We start from the raw sequence: 14,935 nt of genomic DNA, 5'->3' as shown, positions 1-14,935 counted from the left end.
ATGCAACTTTTCACCATTATTGGCATGGCAATAACAGTATTACTATGCAGATGCCAACGTTTGATTCTTCATATGTTTTTTAATGTTATGTGCTTTCTTGTCATATGTGCTTTCTTGTCATATGTTTTTTAATGTTATGTGCTTTCTTACCATTGATAGAGATGCGATGTTAATGAGTATTTCATTTCAAGGGAAATCCATCCAGATGGGCTACCTCCATCCTACACGCTCATACTGCTCTTCCGGCTCCTCTCTGACACCACCAAGGATACATTCGACCTATGGCAGATCGCTGATGGCAATAATAATCCAGAAGTTGGCCTTACTCTTGACCGTAAGAGACCTTTTCTTTATTCAGTACAGTGTATGTGTATGTGGGGTTGGCCTAGCCCACCTACCAGCTGTGTTTCAGGCTCAAGTCTCGACCCTCCAGTTCAACTTGACTTTGTGAATAATACCATTTATGAACATGGACTGTAGTCCGTAATCCTGCTCACAAGGCTGGGTCGATCTCTCATGGTAATCATTTTGAAGTGGATTTTCAAACTGTATGGACATGCATATCTTGAATTGCCAGTTTTATGAAACAATGTTGTTGACTATTTTTGGAACCTTTTCTCATGTGTTTCTCTGGTGTCTGTCTGAACAACTAGACCATTACATTCCTTTTCTTTTCTGTTTTTAGCTTCTAACAAAGTAATCACATTCTACAACAAGGACACCAGAGGAGAGCTTCAGAAAGTCAGCTTTGATAATGACCAAGTCAAGAGAATCTTTCACGGAAGCTTCCACAAGGTAAGAAATATTGTGTGTTTCATAAAAAGCATTTTTTAACAGTATTCTACACAAGGTAAAATATATTATGCCAAGTACCACACATACCCTAGGATCTTGTATGGCACTAGGAAAATGTAATAATTTAAGACCTATAGTAATTACTGTTAGCCATTACAACCTCCAGATGTACTTTTTAGTAATGTATTATATAATTACAAGTCATTCCAGAATTTTTGTTCCTTTTATGATTTTCTGGATTATTATTATAATTTATTATTTTAGATATTTGTTTGCTTGCTTGTGTGTTTTTACATATTTCTTTCAAAAAGGATTCCCAGCTATTAAAATCAGACTTTAGTGCTAGAGCAACTGCTCCTTGGAATTGAAGGCCTTTGGTTTGCAGCTGTGGTCTACTGTACTTAGCGAGTTCCTCCTCTCTCCCCACTGGCTTTGCAGGGGACTGCCACACAGAGAAACCTCCCTGAGAGATTTAGTTTCTGCCAACAGCTAAAAGATTACAGATTGGTTAAATGTCAGGGAAAACCTCCTCATTGTGGCAAACCTTTAATGGCAATAAGAATTCTCATTTCAGATTTTTACCATTTGTCTGCCAAGGCTTATAAACTGTATAGGGTCACTGGGTAAGTTCCATACAGGACGCATTAGAAAGTGAAGGCAACTTTTATTTTATTCCCTGACAATGCAGGAGTAATCTAGGAGTAAACGACAAATAAATTAGAATTTAACAGTATGGCTGAGGAATAGGTGTAGGTGAGCTTTTGATGATAAAATCTGTAGGGGTTTTATTACGTTCATGTGCTTCCTCTCCATGCGGTGTGAAGTCTACATGGAGGTTCTTTTAGGGGTTCCTCTTGTGTTGATGCCAGTGGCTTTTCCTACAGCGGTGTAGTTTTTGGCCATGCTTACACTACCAGTGCTGGGCTGACATTTTCCTCAGGATCAGAAAAATCAGTCACAAGCTCCATAACCATGAAGCCAAAATGGTGTTGACTTGGACCCTATTACTGTTGGTCGAGTTTGTCTTTTGAATTGTAGCATTTCAGTAGTTAGATACTCTGTTCTGGAGTTTTTTCCCAGGCCAGAGTCTTACAGTTGCTTCATTATTATCTGTACTGGCATTTCACCCTTTCACATTTTCCATTCATAGGTTTGATTCATGAATTGTGCCAGTATTCATATCCTTCACAACGAGAGCAGTGAGGGAGATCCATCAAAGCGGCTTTTAACATCCCTTGATTGACCCAGGCCAGTACAACATGGCACAAGACATTTCTCAACTTTGGCTTTGTTGTACTGCGTTCAGTGCCCTTTCCCAAAGCTCTCTGTTTATTTGAAATTACAAATGGCTTTAATGATGCGTGAAACTGCATTAGCAAGCAAAGGAAGTACCCGTGAATAAAATGGTTTTCTGCCAACAGCTAAATTGATGTGACTTTTGTAAGCAACATGATAGCCCATGATGGCCAAAAGTCAATCCAAAGATAGCCAATCTGTAGATGTCAGGATGCATTCCATCAGCTTGCACTCATTTCTTGTCATGTTCTCAACAGTATGTTTGCTTGAGACCTCATACTTTCTTGGCCATGAATTGCTTTCCTTGATGACTCCTAAGGGAAGATGGGCGCACGACCAGGGGCGGATCAGGGTGTTTTGTTTTTTTTCTCCCAGTTGTCATCAAGGCTCAAGTTAGAAAATGGAGGGAGACAAGCATGTTCAGCAAGCATGAAATGGAGGCAGATAGGCATTATGAAACACTGACAGGAGATTTGTGGCGAAAGGGTGCAGCGGAGGGCCAAAATAAAACCACATGCGGACACCCGCGATAGCCAGAGCGGGAGGAGTTCAGCGGAGGAGAGAGCATGGTAAAAGAAGTGGTCATGGCCTTGTGTTTCTCTGACCCAGTCCCTTTAGAGAGCCTTGCCTGAAGATACTGTCAGCACTCGCTGGACATTATCTGGAGTGTCCTTTCTTATGACACTTTCTTAAAACAGGTGAAATACAGCACACTTTTATAATGGCTGAAGCTGTACTTTGAAAAATATTACATCTGCATGTGTCCAGATGACACCTAATTATACTACCTAATTACATTTCTTATGCTTCTTACTTTGTCTACAAGTATATATCTTCTTCTCAGCTTTCCAGTTGCCTTTGAACTTGTTGTTTCCATAAGCCTTGGTGCCTGCATCTAAACCAGAACCTCAGACCCTGTCGCCATTGGTTAGTCAAATGGCGGGTTTGTTCATGAAAGACATGGCTCGTAATGCACTACATGTTTGCCAGGACATATGGCCTAATTTATGGGTTGATATTATTCTTAATAGTATATATTATACTAGGGATTTCAGCAGGCTTGGCCCTTTGACTGAGAATGTGACGTTGCAAGATAATGGGTTGGTTATAGTGGACGGGCAGCCGCAGGACAACATGATAAAAGGATCACATTCTGCCATATCCCTCAAGAATAGCCTGGGAAAATACATGTGGAGACAGAGCGACATTACCAGCCTCACATGCATCAATTCCAAAAAGAAAATTACAGCTATTGAATCTGTAATGTTTAATTAATCATACTGACAAAATTTCCCATTCATACCACTTGTACAGTGTTACCTGTAACAACAAAAATAATCTATAATTACCATAATTATAAGAGGGAAATAGATTTATTAATGTTTAAACTTACTTCTAATACTTCTAAACATAGATCACAGAGGATGCGAGTCCGTTGAGATATTTATGAGGAGGTCCAGGGGCAGTTAGGATGTGTACTGGCTTTTAATCATTCGTGTCAGGACGTGAATATAGTCCACATCTGAATGGAAAAGGTCTGGTTAGATGTGATCGTGTGCTGATTAGCATTCAAGGGTGAGATCATATCAGTGTCTTTGGAGAAAGATTCGTCTGTCTAAGTGCCTTCATTTTCTTTGTTAACAAGGAATCATCACTTAGCGTTTGCACATATTTGTGTCCAAGGTCTGGACTGCTGTGTCAAGTGCATACTGGCTAACGGTGTCTGCCTTTTGCAGCTTCATATCACCATTTCTCCGGAAAAAGTCAAGCTGAACATTGACTGCCAAGAGGTGGGAGAGAAGCCAATCAAAGAGGCCGGCAACATCTCCACGGGCGGCTATGAGGTGCTCGGTAAAATGGCGAAATCCGGTGGAGCCAAGAGGCAGTCTGCGACCGTAAGTCCGCAAGCGCGGTTTCATCCAAGGGTATAAAGGATAAAATATGGAGGAAAACCGAGACAAAAGTACAGAATGTCTCCTTTCATTTATGAGACTTTTCAGGCGCGCATTTCTGGAGTGATTCCACGCTTTGGTTTTAATTCCTGCAGTCGCCTTGGCTGAGTGACCGTGCCAGAGCTGCGCATATGTTCTCTTGGTTTCACTCCTTGCTCTCCTATCTGTCTTCTGAAGTCAGTAGGTGTAAACTGTAAATATCTGCGGAAGCCCAGCGTGCAGTTTGCTTGCTTTACATAAAAAAAAGCAAAGAAAAACAAAAGGTAAAAGAAGAAGAATAGTGGTACTGCAACCTCCCAGCGCTTATGCTGGTTATTGTGCATCACAACAGTAGCTGTTGCTGCTGTGTGGCTATTCTTCCACCAGTTTTATGGTTAAGTTGCTCCAGCTCATGCTGACAGTTGCTCATTTATGTGCTTTTCCAGCACACTGTGGGTGCCGCGCATGTGGGCACATTTTTTAACATTATTTTTTTGTTTAAATCCTAAGGCTCAATGGACAACCATCTGTAACATCCGCTTCTGTTCTTCTTTTTTTTTTCTCCTGTAGTTCCAGCTCCAGATGTTTGATATTGTCTGCAGCCTTGGATGGACAAGTCGAGACAAATGCTGTGACCTTCCAGCGACGGTGAGAGGATATCCCAAACAGGCCGGCCCCGATGAGGGCCCGTCCTCCTCCTGAGCATAACAGCAACCTCTCCGTGTTTTGTTTGCATACAGCGGAATGTTATCACGCTCTCTAATAGCTCCTTATTCTTCAACTTCAGATTAAATGAGTCAAATTTCAACAGACCCTGTGGATTTTGGCTTGAGATATTCAGTTTGAATCGCAATTGTCTAAGCTCTGTAAACCACTGGAGCGCATGTGAACGCTCAGTAAAGTTGTTTGGGTTGAGAGTTTGTGCAGTGAGATGGAACAACTGAAATGAACTGCTTCTGTGGTGTTTCCACTGCTGCCGTGTGACCTGCTATTCATACTGGTGTTATACATAATTTAGTTCTGATCTGCAGAATATGTTTTCACTTAATGCTAGAGTGTGTTTCTTAAAGACATTTTGATTCCTGTCTGTGAAATGAAGTTTTTAAGATCTATTGAGTAAATCTCCTATATAGAGATCTTATTATATAAAGCGTGTATAATTTTCTTACAGAATAGTTGGACCACATATGGCCTTGAATTAATATACAAAGAGAGATGAATTTAAATACCCCAGAAACAGGTCACTGCAATGTAATTGCATAATGTTTGATTAATCACATTTTTAATTCACTGAATTTCCACATTATCTCCCTCTGGCCATATGGAGAGCAGATACTGCAAAGAATCACGTTGCCTGAATTTACTTGAGAACAAGCCTATGTTCCCTGTTGCATGAACAGCTCCAAAGCTCCGTGTTCATTAATGCAAGAATACATTTTAAGACAATGCAATGGCTGTGAAGCTAATGTCCATACAATTATTTTAATTGCAAACAATTACTTTACTAATAGCAGGCCAATGTTTTCTCAGTTTCTCTCAAGATGAAAGGCAGGGAGAGAGATTTCGTTTCATTCCTATTGTAGCTCGTTTTATTTTTCCTCTCATTACTGGTCCCTCATGACCCTGTGTTATGCAGGGTTTAGTCTGACGCCTCACTGAGGTCCCTCTATGAGAAACTGCTCACAGGGGTCCAGTCTGTGACCTCACTGAGGTCACTACATGAGGTCACAGCATTCTCTCTCTTTCTTTGCCTTTTCGTTTTTAAGGAACACTTAAAGTAGACAGGTGTTGACAAACATATTTTCTTCTTTGTTTCTTTGCAGAGAGATGAAGCCAAGTGCCCAGCTCTTCCTCACTCCTGCACATGCACTCAGGATAGCGTAGGCCCTCCAGGGCCTGCTGGCCCTTCGGTAAATCCATTAGAGCCTCACCGTGCACCTCCCCCCAGGTCTCTAAAGTCATTTTGCTTGCACTGCAAATCTGGCGTCTAAATGGTGAAGACAGAGAAGTATAGTGTTTCAGCAATGGCTGCCCCGAAAGTGCAACCCCTGCTCTTTCGTTAAGTCAAGGGTCATGAAAGAGGGGGGACTTCTGTGTTATTATGCTTGGTCTCAAGTCAAGGTGTTGATATTCATGAGCATACCTCACAGCGTGGGCTGTTAGCAGCCAGGGGCTTAAAGACATATCAGGAGACATCCTGGGAACCAGAGAGGGGAAGCCTGCAGGAGAGGCCTTGAATGTGTGAACAGAACCTAGTCCTTATCCCCCTGAAGAGGCCTCCTGACAGTGTGGTTTATTGATGGGATCCTCCACTGGAAGGCCTTTGGAACTGACTGCTCTCTGTTTTCCAGGGCAGCCCTGGTATGAAAGGCCCACGTGGTGATAGAGGTGATTCTGGATCTGCGGTAAGATTGGCCTCATCCACAGTCTTGTACCACTGCAAACACGCCAGTTTCCTTAACTCCCTAAATGACTCCATCCACCTTAATTCTGTAGGTCGATAGGTCTTTTAATTCTTACCAGCTGCACTGGCCTGCTCATCTCGCCCTTTGGGGCCCTCAGAAAGATGATTAATATGGTGACTGGCTGCTTACTCTCTGACGGCATCTGTTTTCCCCACTCAGGGTCCAATGGGCCCGCGTGGAGAGCAAGGTCCCTCAGGTCCGATGGGACCACCTGGTCCGCAAGGCCCGAATGGACTGTCTCTTCCTGGAGAACCAGTGAGTTTAAGCATGCACGATTCTGCTGAGTGTCTGTCTGTACCCTGCCAGTCCTCAATCAGACTTTTCCACTTTGTCCCCATTGGTCTTTATTAGCATTTTTCAAGTCTCTCTCATGGGGGGGGGGCTTGTACTATGAATGCTGCAATGTAATTGAAAATATGAGCTTAGCCGCTCGTGTTTGATTTATGACTAAAATCACACAACTTCAGAGCTATTTATTTTAGCCAAAGCACTAGTCACTTGTTCCTTGTCATGCCGTTTCAAACTCAGGAGTGTGTGGAGAAGAGTTGTGGTTCCAGTGTAAAAGTTCACATCTTTCCTGTAAATTTCAGGGACGGCCTGGGCCAAAGGGAGACCCTGGTGACTCAGGAATACCTGGCCAAAGAGTAAGTGCTCTTTCTGTTTAGCTTTTTCATCTCCAGTGTTGCATAGGAAATACAAACACATTTTGCAGTAGCTGTATTGGCTTTACAGCTAAAGTTCTCTGTGGGGTGTTGAGATGTATTTATGTTATAGGTTAAGCAGACAAAAATTTGTTATGCATAGCATGTTGTTGTTTTTTTTTGGTTTGTAAAGAGCTGATATTTTAATGTGCATGCTATTATGATAGCATAAAATGTTGCATGCATACAGTAAGTCTGGCGTTTGGAAGGTTTAGGAAAGGTTTACAGGTCTCTGAGTACTGAGGAAAGAGACAAGTACACATCTTTCTCTCTTCATTGAAGTTGAATAGAAACATTCATGTCTGTTATTTGCTGCCATTTGAAAGGTATGTTTGGTTTGTTTTTGGAAATATTAGCAAACAAGAAGCAGTCACTTTCCTTTAAGCTTGCTTTAATGTGCTGTTCCAACATTTTGCCATGCTTGCTGAAATTGCTTCCCTTTTTCTCTTAAAAACATTTCTGTTAACGCCGTAGCTATTCATTGAATCGGAATAGAGCTCAGAGGAAGAAATATCGCCACTGAATTTTGAGCGAGCTGTGCAAGTGGGCATCATCAAACCTTTCTGCAATGTTTACCATTCTGACTTTTGTAAAAGGATAACAGCATGTGATGCTGAAATATTTGTTTTACCAGTTCATTTTAACTGTTAAGACAGCTACTGGATTATGGAATTTCGTCCTTCTGTTCAGGGCCCTCCTGGTGCTCCAGGGCCCCTCGGCCCCGTTGGGACATCTGGAGCAAGGGTAAAACTTTTTAGTTCAACTGATTGTTTGTTTTCTTATTGCTTACCCATATGCACAAACACACTATTTTTAGGTGCCTTCTTTTAGAGTATGTTTCCAGCTTATATTATGTTTCTCGCTGTATGATATGTCTGGTCTCACTAAATTTAGACTTTTGTATTAGACTTGTCTCTGGAACATGTTTAAACATTCCATCTGACTGGATAATCTTTTGCTGGAGTTGTTACCATGCATGTGTTACCCACTTTGTGATTGAGTATGCTATCTGTACAGGGACCACCAGGACCAGAAGGCCCATCTGGACCAAGAGGCCCAGCAGGACCAATGGTGTGTAATTAACCATTAAGAAAAAAAATCTCTTTCAGTTTGTTTTGGTGTTTTTGAATGAGTATTTCACTTTCTAATTGATGTAGCTAAGACAGTTAGAATACGCTCCAGGATTCAGCAACACCATCTGCAGTAGACATCCAAGGCTCCCATTTTAAAAAATCCAGCGTGCATCTCATTTTCTGTTTTGTGGTTTCCCCTTGACTCCACTTAATGGCTCCACGGTGGCACTGGGCTTTTTTCCAGAACTCCAGTCACATACATTTTGAAGTTTTAAATCCTGAATGCTCTGAAACCGCTGTCTATGGTCCTCATATGTTTGTGCTTAGCAGGTCAAAGCTTGAATTATAGATCTGCACATGCTATTTTGCATAAATCTCGTCCTGCTCTCATGTCCAGTGAAATTACTGTAAAATTGAACCAAGAGCACATTCCCACATGATGGGCGTTTTTAGAGTCTACGAATACATAATAGATTTATCTTTTCAGGGAAGCCCAGGAACTCCCGGGATGCCAGGCATCACTGGAAAACCTGGCAAGACTGGCGACCCAGGATTCCTGGTATGTGTGTTCTGTTGGATCCTTTTTCATGTACGTAACAAACAAGATGATGTGGTTAAATAAGTACAACGTAACTTATACCGCCCTCAAAGTTGAGATGAAACCATCGCCGCTGCGAAAGAGCAAAACTAGACATCAGCTGCAGCCAGAAGCTGCTCTGTTTGTGTGTTCATTCCCTTCTCTCCCCTTTTTATACTCCATTCACTTTACACACTTTCTCGATCACAGGGACCTGCTGGTGTGAAGGGAGAAAAGGGGGAGAGGGTATGTGCTTCCCTTCTCGTTTGCGATAACTCACAGATAGAGCCTGAGGTTTGGATATTTGAATCTTCTATTTATCTGCTATTGTCTCTGTTCTCCAGGGTGATTCTGCCTCGCAAAATATGATGCGATCCATCGCAAGACAAGTCTGTGAACAGCTAGTTAACAGTGAGTCATCTCCTTAACAGGATCGGAACACTTTTTTACTTTTTGTGGGGGGGTTTTTTTTCGTGAACGTACACCCCAAAAAACATTACGTTGGGATTTCCAGAGATATTTCAGAATATTGTTCTTCGCCCCCAGGACAAATGAGCAGGATTGACATGATGCTGAATCAGATTCCCAGTGGATACCGCTCCAACAGTCCGGGTCCTGCTGGGCCTCCAGGGCCTCCTGGTGAGCAGGGCGCTCGTGGAGAACCTGGCCAGGCTGGACGCAGTGGTTTCCCTGGCAACCCTGGCTTACCAGGGCCTCCAGGCGAAAGAGGTATGAGCTCCATAAGGACCTTAGGAATGTGGATTTTATTAATGTTCCCTAACTCTCATGCCTCCACACAGCTTCATATAGACTGCAGCCTGATGGATGTATCTTTTATGACCGTCCTCATAGCATGGATTCTTTAGATGGTGCAGTAATAGTAGAGCCTGTCCACTGGGCAAGAGATGGAGTATTAAGTTATAGTGTTACCACTGTGCAAAGCATATCTGAATCTTCAGGGAATTAATTGGTGTAAGAAGTCATTTAATGCACCCCAATTTTTTATAAGTAAATCCAATTTCAGGTGCAAATGCGTATGTGCAAATTGCTTTGATGGTTAGATGGTTAGATAGAGTAAATGGTTAGATATATTGTAAAAGAAAAGAAAAGAAAAGTCTAGTAGAAAAACAAAGCATGACTGTAACATATGGTGCCGTTTTGAGAGGCCTCCTATCTTCTGTGTAATAGCCAAACTGTCTCCTGCTGGTTGGCTGATAATAGCAGAAGGCTTACAACATTTTCAAATGGTCTAATGTTTAAAAACAAAGTTTTATTCCAAGCAGCCATGCACAAAAATTAAGATCAGTTGGAACACTGGAATTTCATACACTGCCTTAATACCATCCATATGTTCCTTGCACTACACGGATTGGGGATTTTGTGTATTACGTGTTAAAGTATTTGGTTGGTTGGTGTATTTATCGTTACCACTTGCCATTGTGCTAGTGCACCCCTTTTCAGTGTTACACAGTTGTGTCCGAAAAGAAATTGGTGTGTATCTGACCATGGCATTGCTGGTCTGAGTGCCTTCCTGACCACCTCTGCCACTGCAGGGTTGCCAGGAGAGAAGGGGGAGAGGGGGAGTCCAGGCATGGGCACGCGAGGACAGAGAGGACCACCCGGACCACCTGGTGCGTAATATCTCTGCTCGTCCAAGTCGGTCTCACGGCTGACCAGATAGGAGCCGCAGATTCGCTACTTTAAGGTCAGGTCGAACACTGCTTGATGGCCTTTAAACGAAGAGAAAAAAGAAAAAAAAACTCGACAAGTGCCTGTTTCCTTTAAGGCTAAAAATCTAAATTAGTTCCAGAAGTAAAAAGCTCGTCTGCTGCAAGACTGATGTATTAATGTACTCAAGCAGGTTGTGCTTGGGCACTTGGGATTAAGGGAATCGTTCAAATAGCCTAACTACTTCACACGCTCAGAAATTACACTGCACATGAAAAATGCAGTGGAAAATGTTTAAATCCAAGCAGGACCACATGTCCGTTCTGATTTCAATGTTGAATGTTACTGAAATTAATTCTAGTTGCTCATTGATCTCTGTTAGAGACATTTCTCAGCATAGAAAGCTACTTGCTGTACACTGAGCCTTAATAATAATAATGCCTTAGGGAACTGATTGTTACAGAACAGTGGACTTCAGGGACTTCTGGGTACAAAAGCTGAGATGTACCTAAACACATCTTATGAATTTCAATTGGGCCAGCTGTGCTTTATAAATTCTCCCTTCAAGTAGTCAAAGTATTCCCAGCAAAACATTTCTGAAATTTATGTCAGTCTTGCCTGTGAGTAGCCCACATGGATGTTTTCGCACATATGTGAAGACAACACCATTGTTAATCAAGAGCTTGGGGTCTGGACACACATAAAGAGCTTGAACTAAATCCATTATTCAAAAAGCAGGCAGAGTTTCACCAAGGTTGGTGTCAGGTTGATTCACTATATGAAAGACATTGTTTCAGGAAGCTTTTGTTTTAGGAAGTTATTAAACACACTGTATGAAGATATGGAATGACAATTACAATAATGTGCCTAATGTTTCTTCAAGAGGTATTCTGGGTTTTCCGTAATAGGGAGCGTAGTCACTGATGTACACGTCCTTGTTTCAAAGTAGAAGTACTGTTCTTAAAGACCCATTGTTGCAGCAATCTGTTAAGCAGGCGTAGCTCATCATCTAGTGATCTAAAAATATTGGGTCTCTGAGGCAGCTTTGCATACAGATTCACCAAATTGAATTACTATTCAATATGCTACTCTAAAACTTCCCATTCCCAGAGGTCGCTTATCACTGGAAGCTGAGTAACACTGCCAATGTCTAGCCGTTCACTGAAGTCCTTCCCCCTCCTAGAGAAACCCAGCCAAGATCTCTGTGAATGGAATAAGACAAGGACAGTAGGGGGATGTTCCCACTGACTCACCTTCATAGGGGGGTCAGTTAGACTTACTCAATGCGTTGCCTACAGGGGCTTCATTGATAACACATGTGCTGACTTCAGATTGTGAGACTGAGAGCTGAGGGTGAAATCATTCCAAACTTGGTTTATGCTGTCTAGACAGAAGGGGGAGGGAGGGGGGGCTCCACACAGTTCTTTCCCCTTACTCCCTTTTAATTGAGCAGTCAAAATATTTAAATTACAGTGCTAGAAACCAGTTTTCCCCTTCCACTTCTAGTAGAGATTTGAAAGTGATGTCAGTGGATGTCTGATGGTTTGTTCACCCCTCTTTTTGGTTTCTTCCAGGACCACCAGGTGTGTCCCAGGCCGGACCCCCAGGTCCCTCAGGCTCATCCGGGTCCAGCGGACCACCAGGACGCCATGGTTCTCCAGGAATCAGAGGACCACCTGGGCCCCCTGGTTACTGCGATTCCTCTCAGTGTGTAGGAATCCCTTACAATGGACAGGGATATGCAGGTAAGTGGCAGGGAAGGGAGATGGTCATTTAGCTGGATGCCTTGTGTGTCTTACTAGCTGTTTAAAATGAGTGTTATGGTGTAATTAAAAGGTAGAGAACTGCATGCATGTAGATTATTTCACAAATAAAGAAAGGAAACAGTAATGTTACACTAACACCATCTTTAACCCATTTCAGGTCTGGCATAGTATGCATAGTAAGCTGCCTGTCACCCTTAAATTTTGAAATCCTGAAAAAATAAACCAATCCTCTCTGAGAGATCAGCACATTCGCTAATAAGCTTTTAAGGATAACGACCGTGGATTTGATTTAATGAACTTTTGCTGGCCAACTCTAAAACCAAACCAAACCAAAGAAAGGACTGGACTGCCACTAACACCAGCTCACCGCTACTCTATCAGGCAGGCATCAGTGATGGCTACATACCTGTGGCCTGGTTGCATCTTGAACTCCAAAGCAGCAAACAGCAAGATTGAGCTTCCTTTTGCTCAAGAAGCATGTAAACTACTAACCATGAGGATTTCATAGATGAGGTCAACAGAGATGATAATGGATGAGGGTGAGGTGTTTGTAAATAAACTATTGATCCCTTGTAAATGAATTTCAGTCACAGTAAAGGGGTTAACATCTGTCATCAAGCTTGTGCCTCATAACTTGCATCTTGCTGACTGCCAACATAACCTTTATATTTTTTGTTATTATTTTCTTAAATCGCTTCAATTAATGAATACAGCCTCTGCTCAGGTTATAAATGTAGCATGTGCAATTTGTACATGTAATCATAATCTCCTTGATTATGTTTGCAGAATGTTGTGTTCAAACAAATCACATTTTTCTCTTATTTTCATTGAGATTTATCTTGTGGGATAATAGGCTACCTCGCCGTGCCATAAGGAACAGAATTGCTGGTCAATCTTTACTTCATCCCAGCACTTGGTTTCTAGTTGTTGTTTTTTTCTGGTTGTACAATATACTTTTAAGTTTTAGATTTAGGCATGGTATAGGACTAGCAAAGTTTGTAAACGCATACAAAGAGCAAGATTGAGAAACAATGAATAATATTTCCAACCAGGCCACTACCCACCTCAGCCTGATACCTACGTAGTGCCAATTCCAGAGGAAACATCAGAAGATACTGTGACAGAGATACAGTCTCCTGGTTTACGAAACCTGCGTGGAAAGAGATCACTATCAAGACAGGAAACAGAGAGGATAGAAACATAAACCAAGTAAAAAGTACCTTCAGATTTTATTTGCATGAAGAACAACATCCAAAGCTAAATGTCGTTATTGGATCATGCTTCATGCATATGCAAATTTAACAAGGTTAAGTGGAAATAAGGCTGCTATCCAACCCTAATTTCCTGTTCATGTTAAGAAACCTGTGTGCTTGCTCACTGTCCCCAAACTTGTAATATAAATCCTCTGTAAGTTTTTATGCAACTCCTATTCAGTGCACTAACCCTAAGATCAGTATTCAATGTAATGTCTTAACGTTAAGATGTATAGACTGACCCGATGGATTCCACACAGATCATTGCAATTTTTATATTGATTCATTGCAATACAATTTCATCTTATGCCTTCGTTCTCATCAGTGAAGGCTTTCAGATGTAATTCCATTTTCATTTCTAAAACCTTGTAAGACTTGGCTTTTGTTTCATTATCCTAAATATTTATCTGTTGTATACCAGCTCACAGCTCATTTTTACCAAAGGTGGAATTGCATGACTGTGTTGTATATTTAGTAAGTACATTTTAAATATAGTTTTTTTTTTTAATCGATCTTCAATGCAGTTGGAATTTGAATCAATACTGTGGTCATAGTATTGCTCCTTTATGTTTGAACTGCAAATTGTGAATTCCACAGCCTTATTTTCTTATTTATTTCTGGATCAGAAGAGGCATTTTTCAATAAAACTACTGAAAATGTTTAACCTGTTTTACTGATCTGTTCTGCCCATTCAAAATTTTGACATTACTGATTCAGTAAGGATGACATAAGAATAAAATAGTGAAATGTGCCAAGAACAGCAGGAATATGCTTTTTGAGAACATAACCATGCATTTTTTCACATTATGTCAAATAAACAATTTATTTTTATATTAAATCAATATAAAACAAAGCCACAGCCCTAGTGATTTCTGTAATTGCAAGCCAGATCATGCTTCTTGAAAGGTCAATTCAGAATTGAACAGTAGTATTAATAAGATTTAGAAAGGTATTATCATGTCCCAAATTTGCAAGTCTAAGCTATTTGGGTGATTGTATGCACCTCTAACAACGATGCAGATTGCTGGCATTTGGATTTCTTTAGTTTAAAGCCTTAATAGCAATTCTAATTATGTTGCTGCCAAGATCTTACTATTACAAGCCCACTGTTAAAGGCGCTTCTCTTATCCATTTCAATGGAAAGTTTTCTCAAACTGAAATATTTCAATCAAGAGAACTTAAAAGAAAACTAAATTAACTTAGCATTAATGGGTTTCAGGCCAAAGGTCACAGACATCACAAATAACAAAACATAACTTTAACAGATGTTTCAAACCTTTGGCATTTTAGAGATAGATTGATAGACTTTTGTTTGTTCTGCACAGTTTAACAGATATACCATGTACATCACCAGAATTATAAAGGGTATAAAAATTCCAAATATTTCCTGACTCACGTAAGCTCAACAGA

General features: G+C 41.1%; 1 protein-coding gene across 1 annotated transcript in view; it reads left to right on the top strand.

Annotated features, from left to right (window-relative positions):
- Window positions 1-14,189, top strand: part of col12a1a (collagen, type XII, alpha 1a) — a 51,349-nt gene extending 37,160 nt beyond the window's left edge. The window contains exons 50-66 of the mRNA XM_035533030.1: window positions 192-334; window positions 686-795; window positions 3,828-3,986; window positions 4,593-4,670; window positions 5,846-5,932; window positions 6,374-6,427; window positions 6,647-6,742; window positions 7,078-7,131; window positions 7,879-7,932; window positions 8,206-8,259; window positions 8,749-8,820; window positions 9,049-9,084; window positions 9,183-9,249; window positions 9,385-9,567; window positions 10,392-10,469; window positions 12,081-12,251; window positions 13,325-14,189. Coding sequence (XP_035388923.1) covers window positions 192-334; window positions 686-795; window positions 3,828-3,986; window positions 4,593-4,670; window positions 5,846-5,932; window positions 6,374-6,427; window positions 6,647-6,742; window positions 7,078-7,131; window positions 7,879-7,932; window positions 8,206-8,259; window positions 8,749-8,820; window positions 9,049-9,084; window positions 9,183-9,249; window positions 9,385-9,567; window positions 10,392-10,469; window positions 12,081-12,251; window positions 13,325-13,476 — 1,648 coding nt within the window. The 3' untranslated portion in view covers window positions 13,477-14,189. The remainder of the gene's footprint in view (window positions 1-191; window positions 335-685; window positions 796-3,827; window positions 3,987-4,592; window positions 4,671-5,845; window positions 5,933-6,373; window positions 6,428-6,646; window positions 6,743-7,077; window positions 7,132-7,878; window positions 7,933-8,205; window positions 8,260-8,748; window positions 8,821-9,048; window positions 9,085-9,182; window positions 9,250-9,384; window positions 9,568-10,391; window positions 10,470-12,080; window positions 12,252-13,324) is intronic.
- The last annotated feature ends 746 nt before the right edge of the window (window positions 14,190-14,935 follow it).

This window comes from Electrophorus electricus, chromosome 13, assembly GCF_013358815.1.
Source record: "Electrophorus electricus isolate fEleEle1 chromosome 13, fEleEle1.pri, whole genome shotgun sequence".
Taxonomy (NCBI): Eukaryota; Metazoa; Chordata; class Actinopteri; order Gymnotiformes; family Gymnotidae; genus Electrophorus; species Electrophorus electricus.
This window is presented reverse-complemented; position numbering and strand designations above follow the sequence as displayed.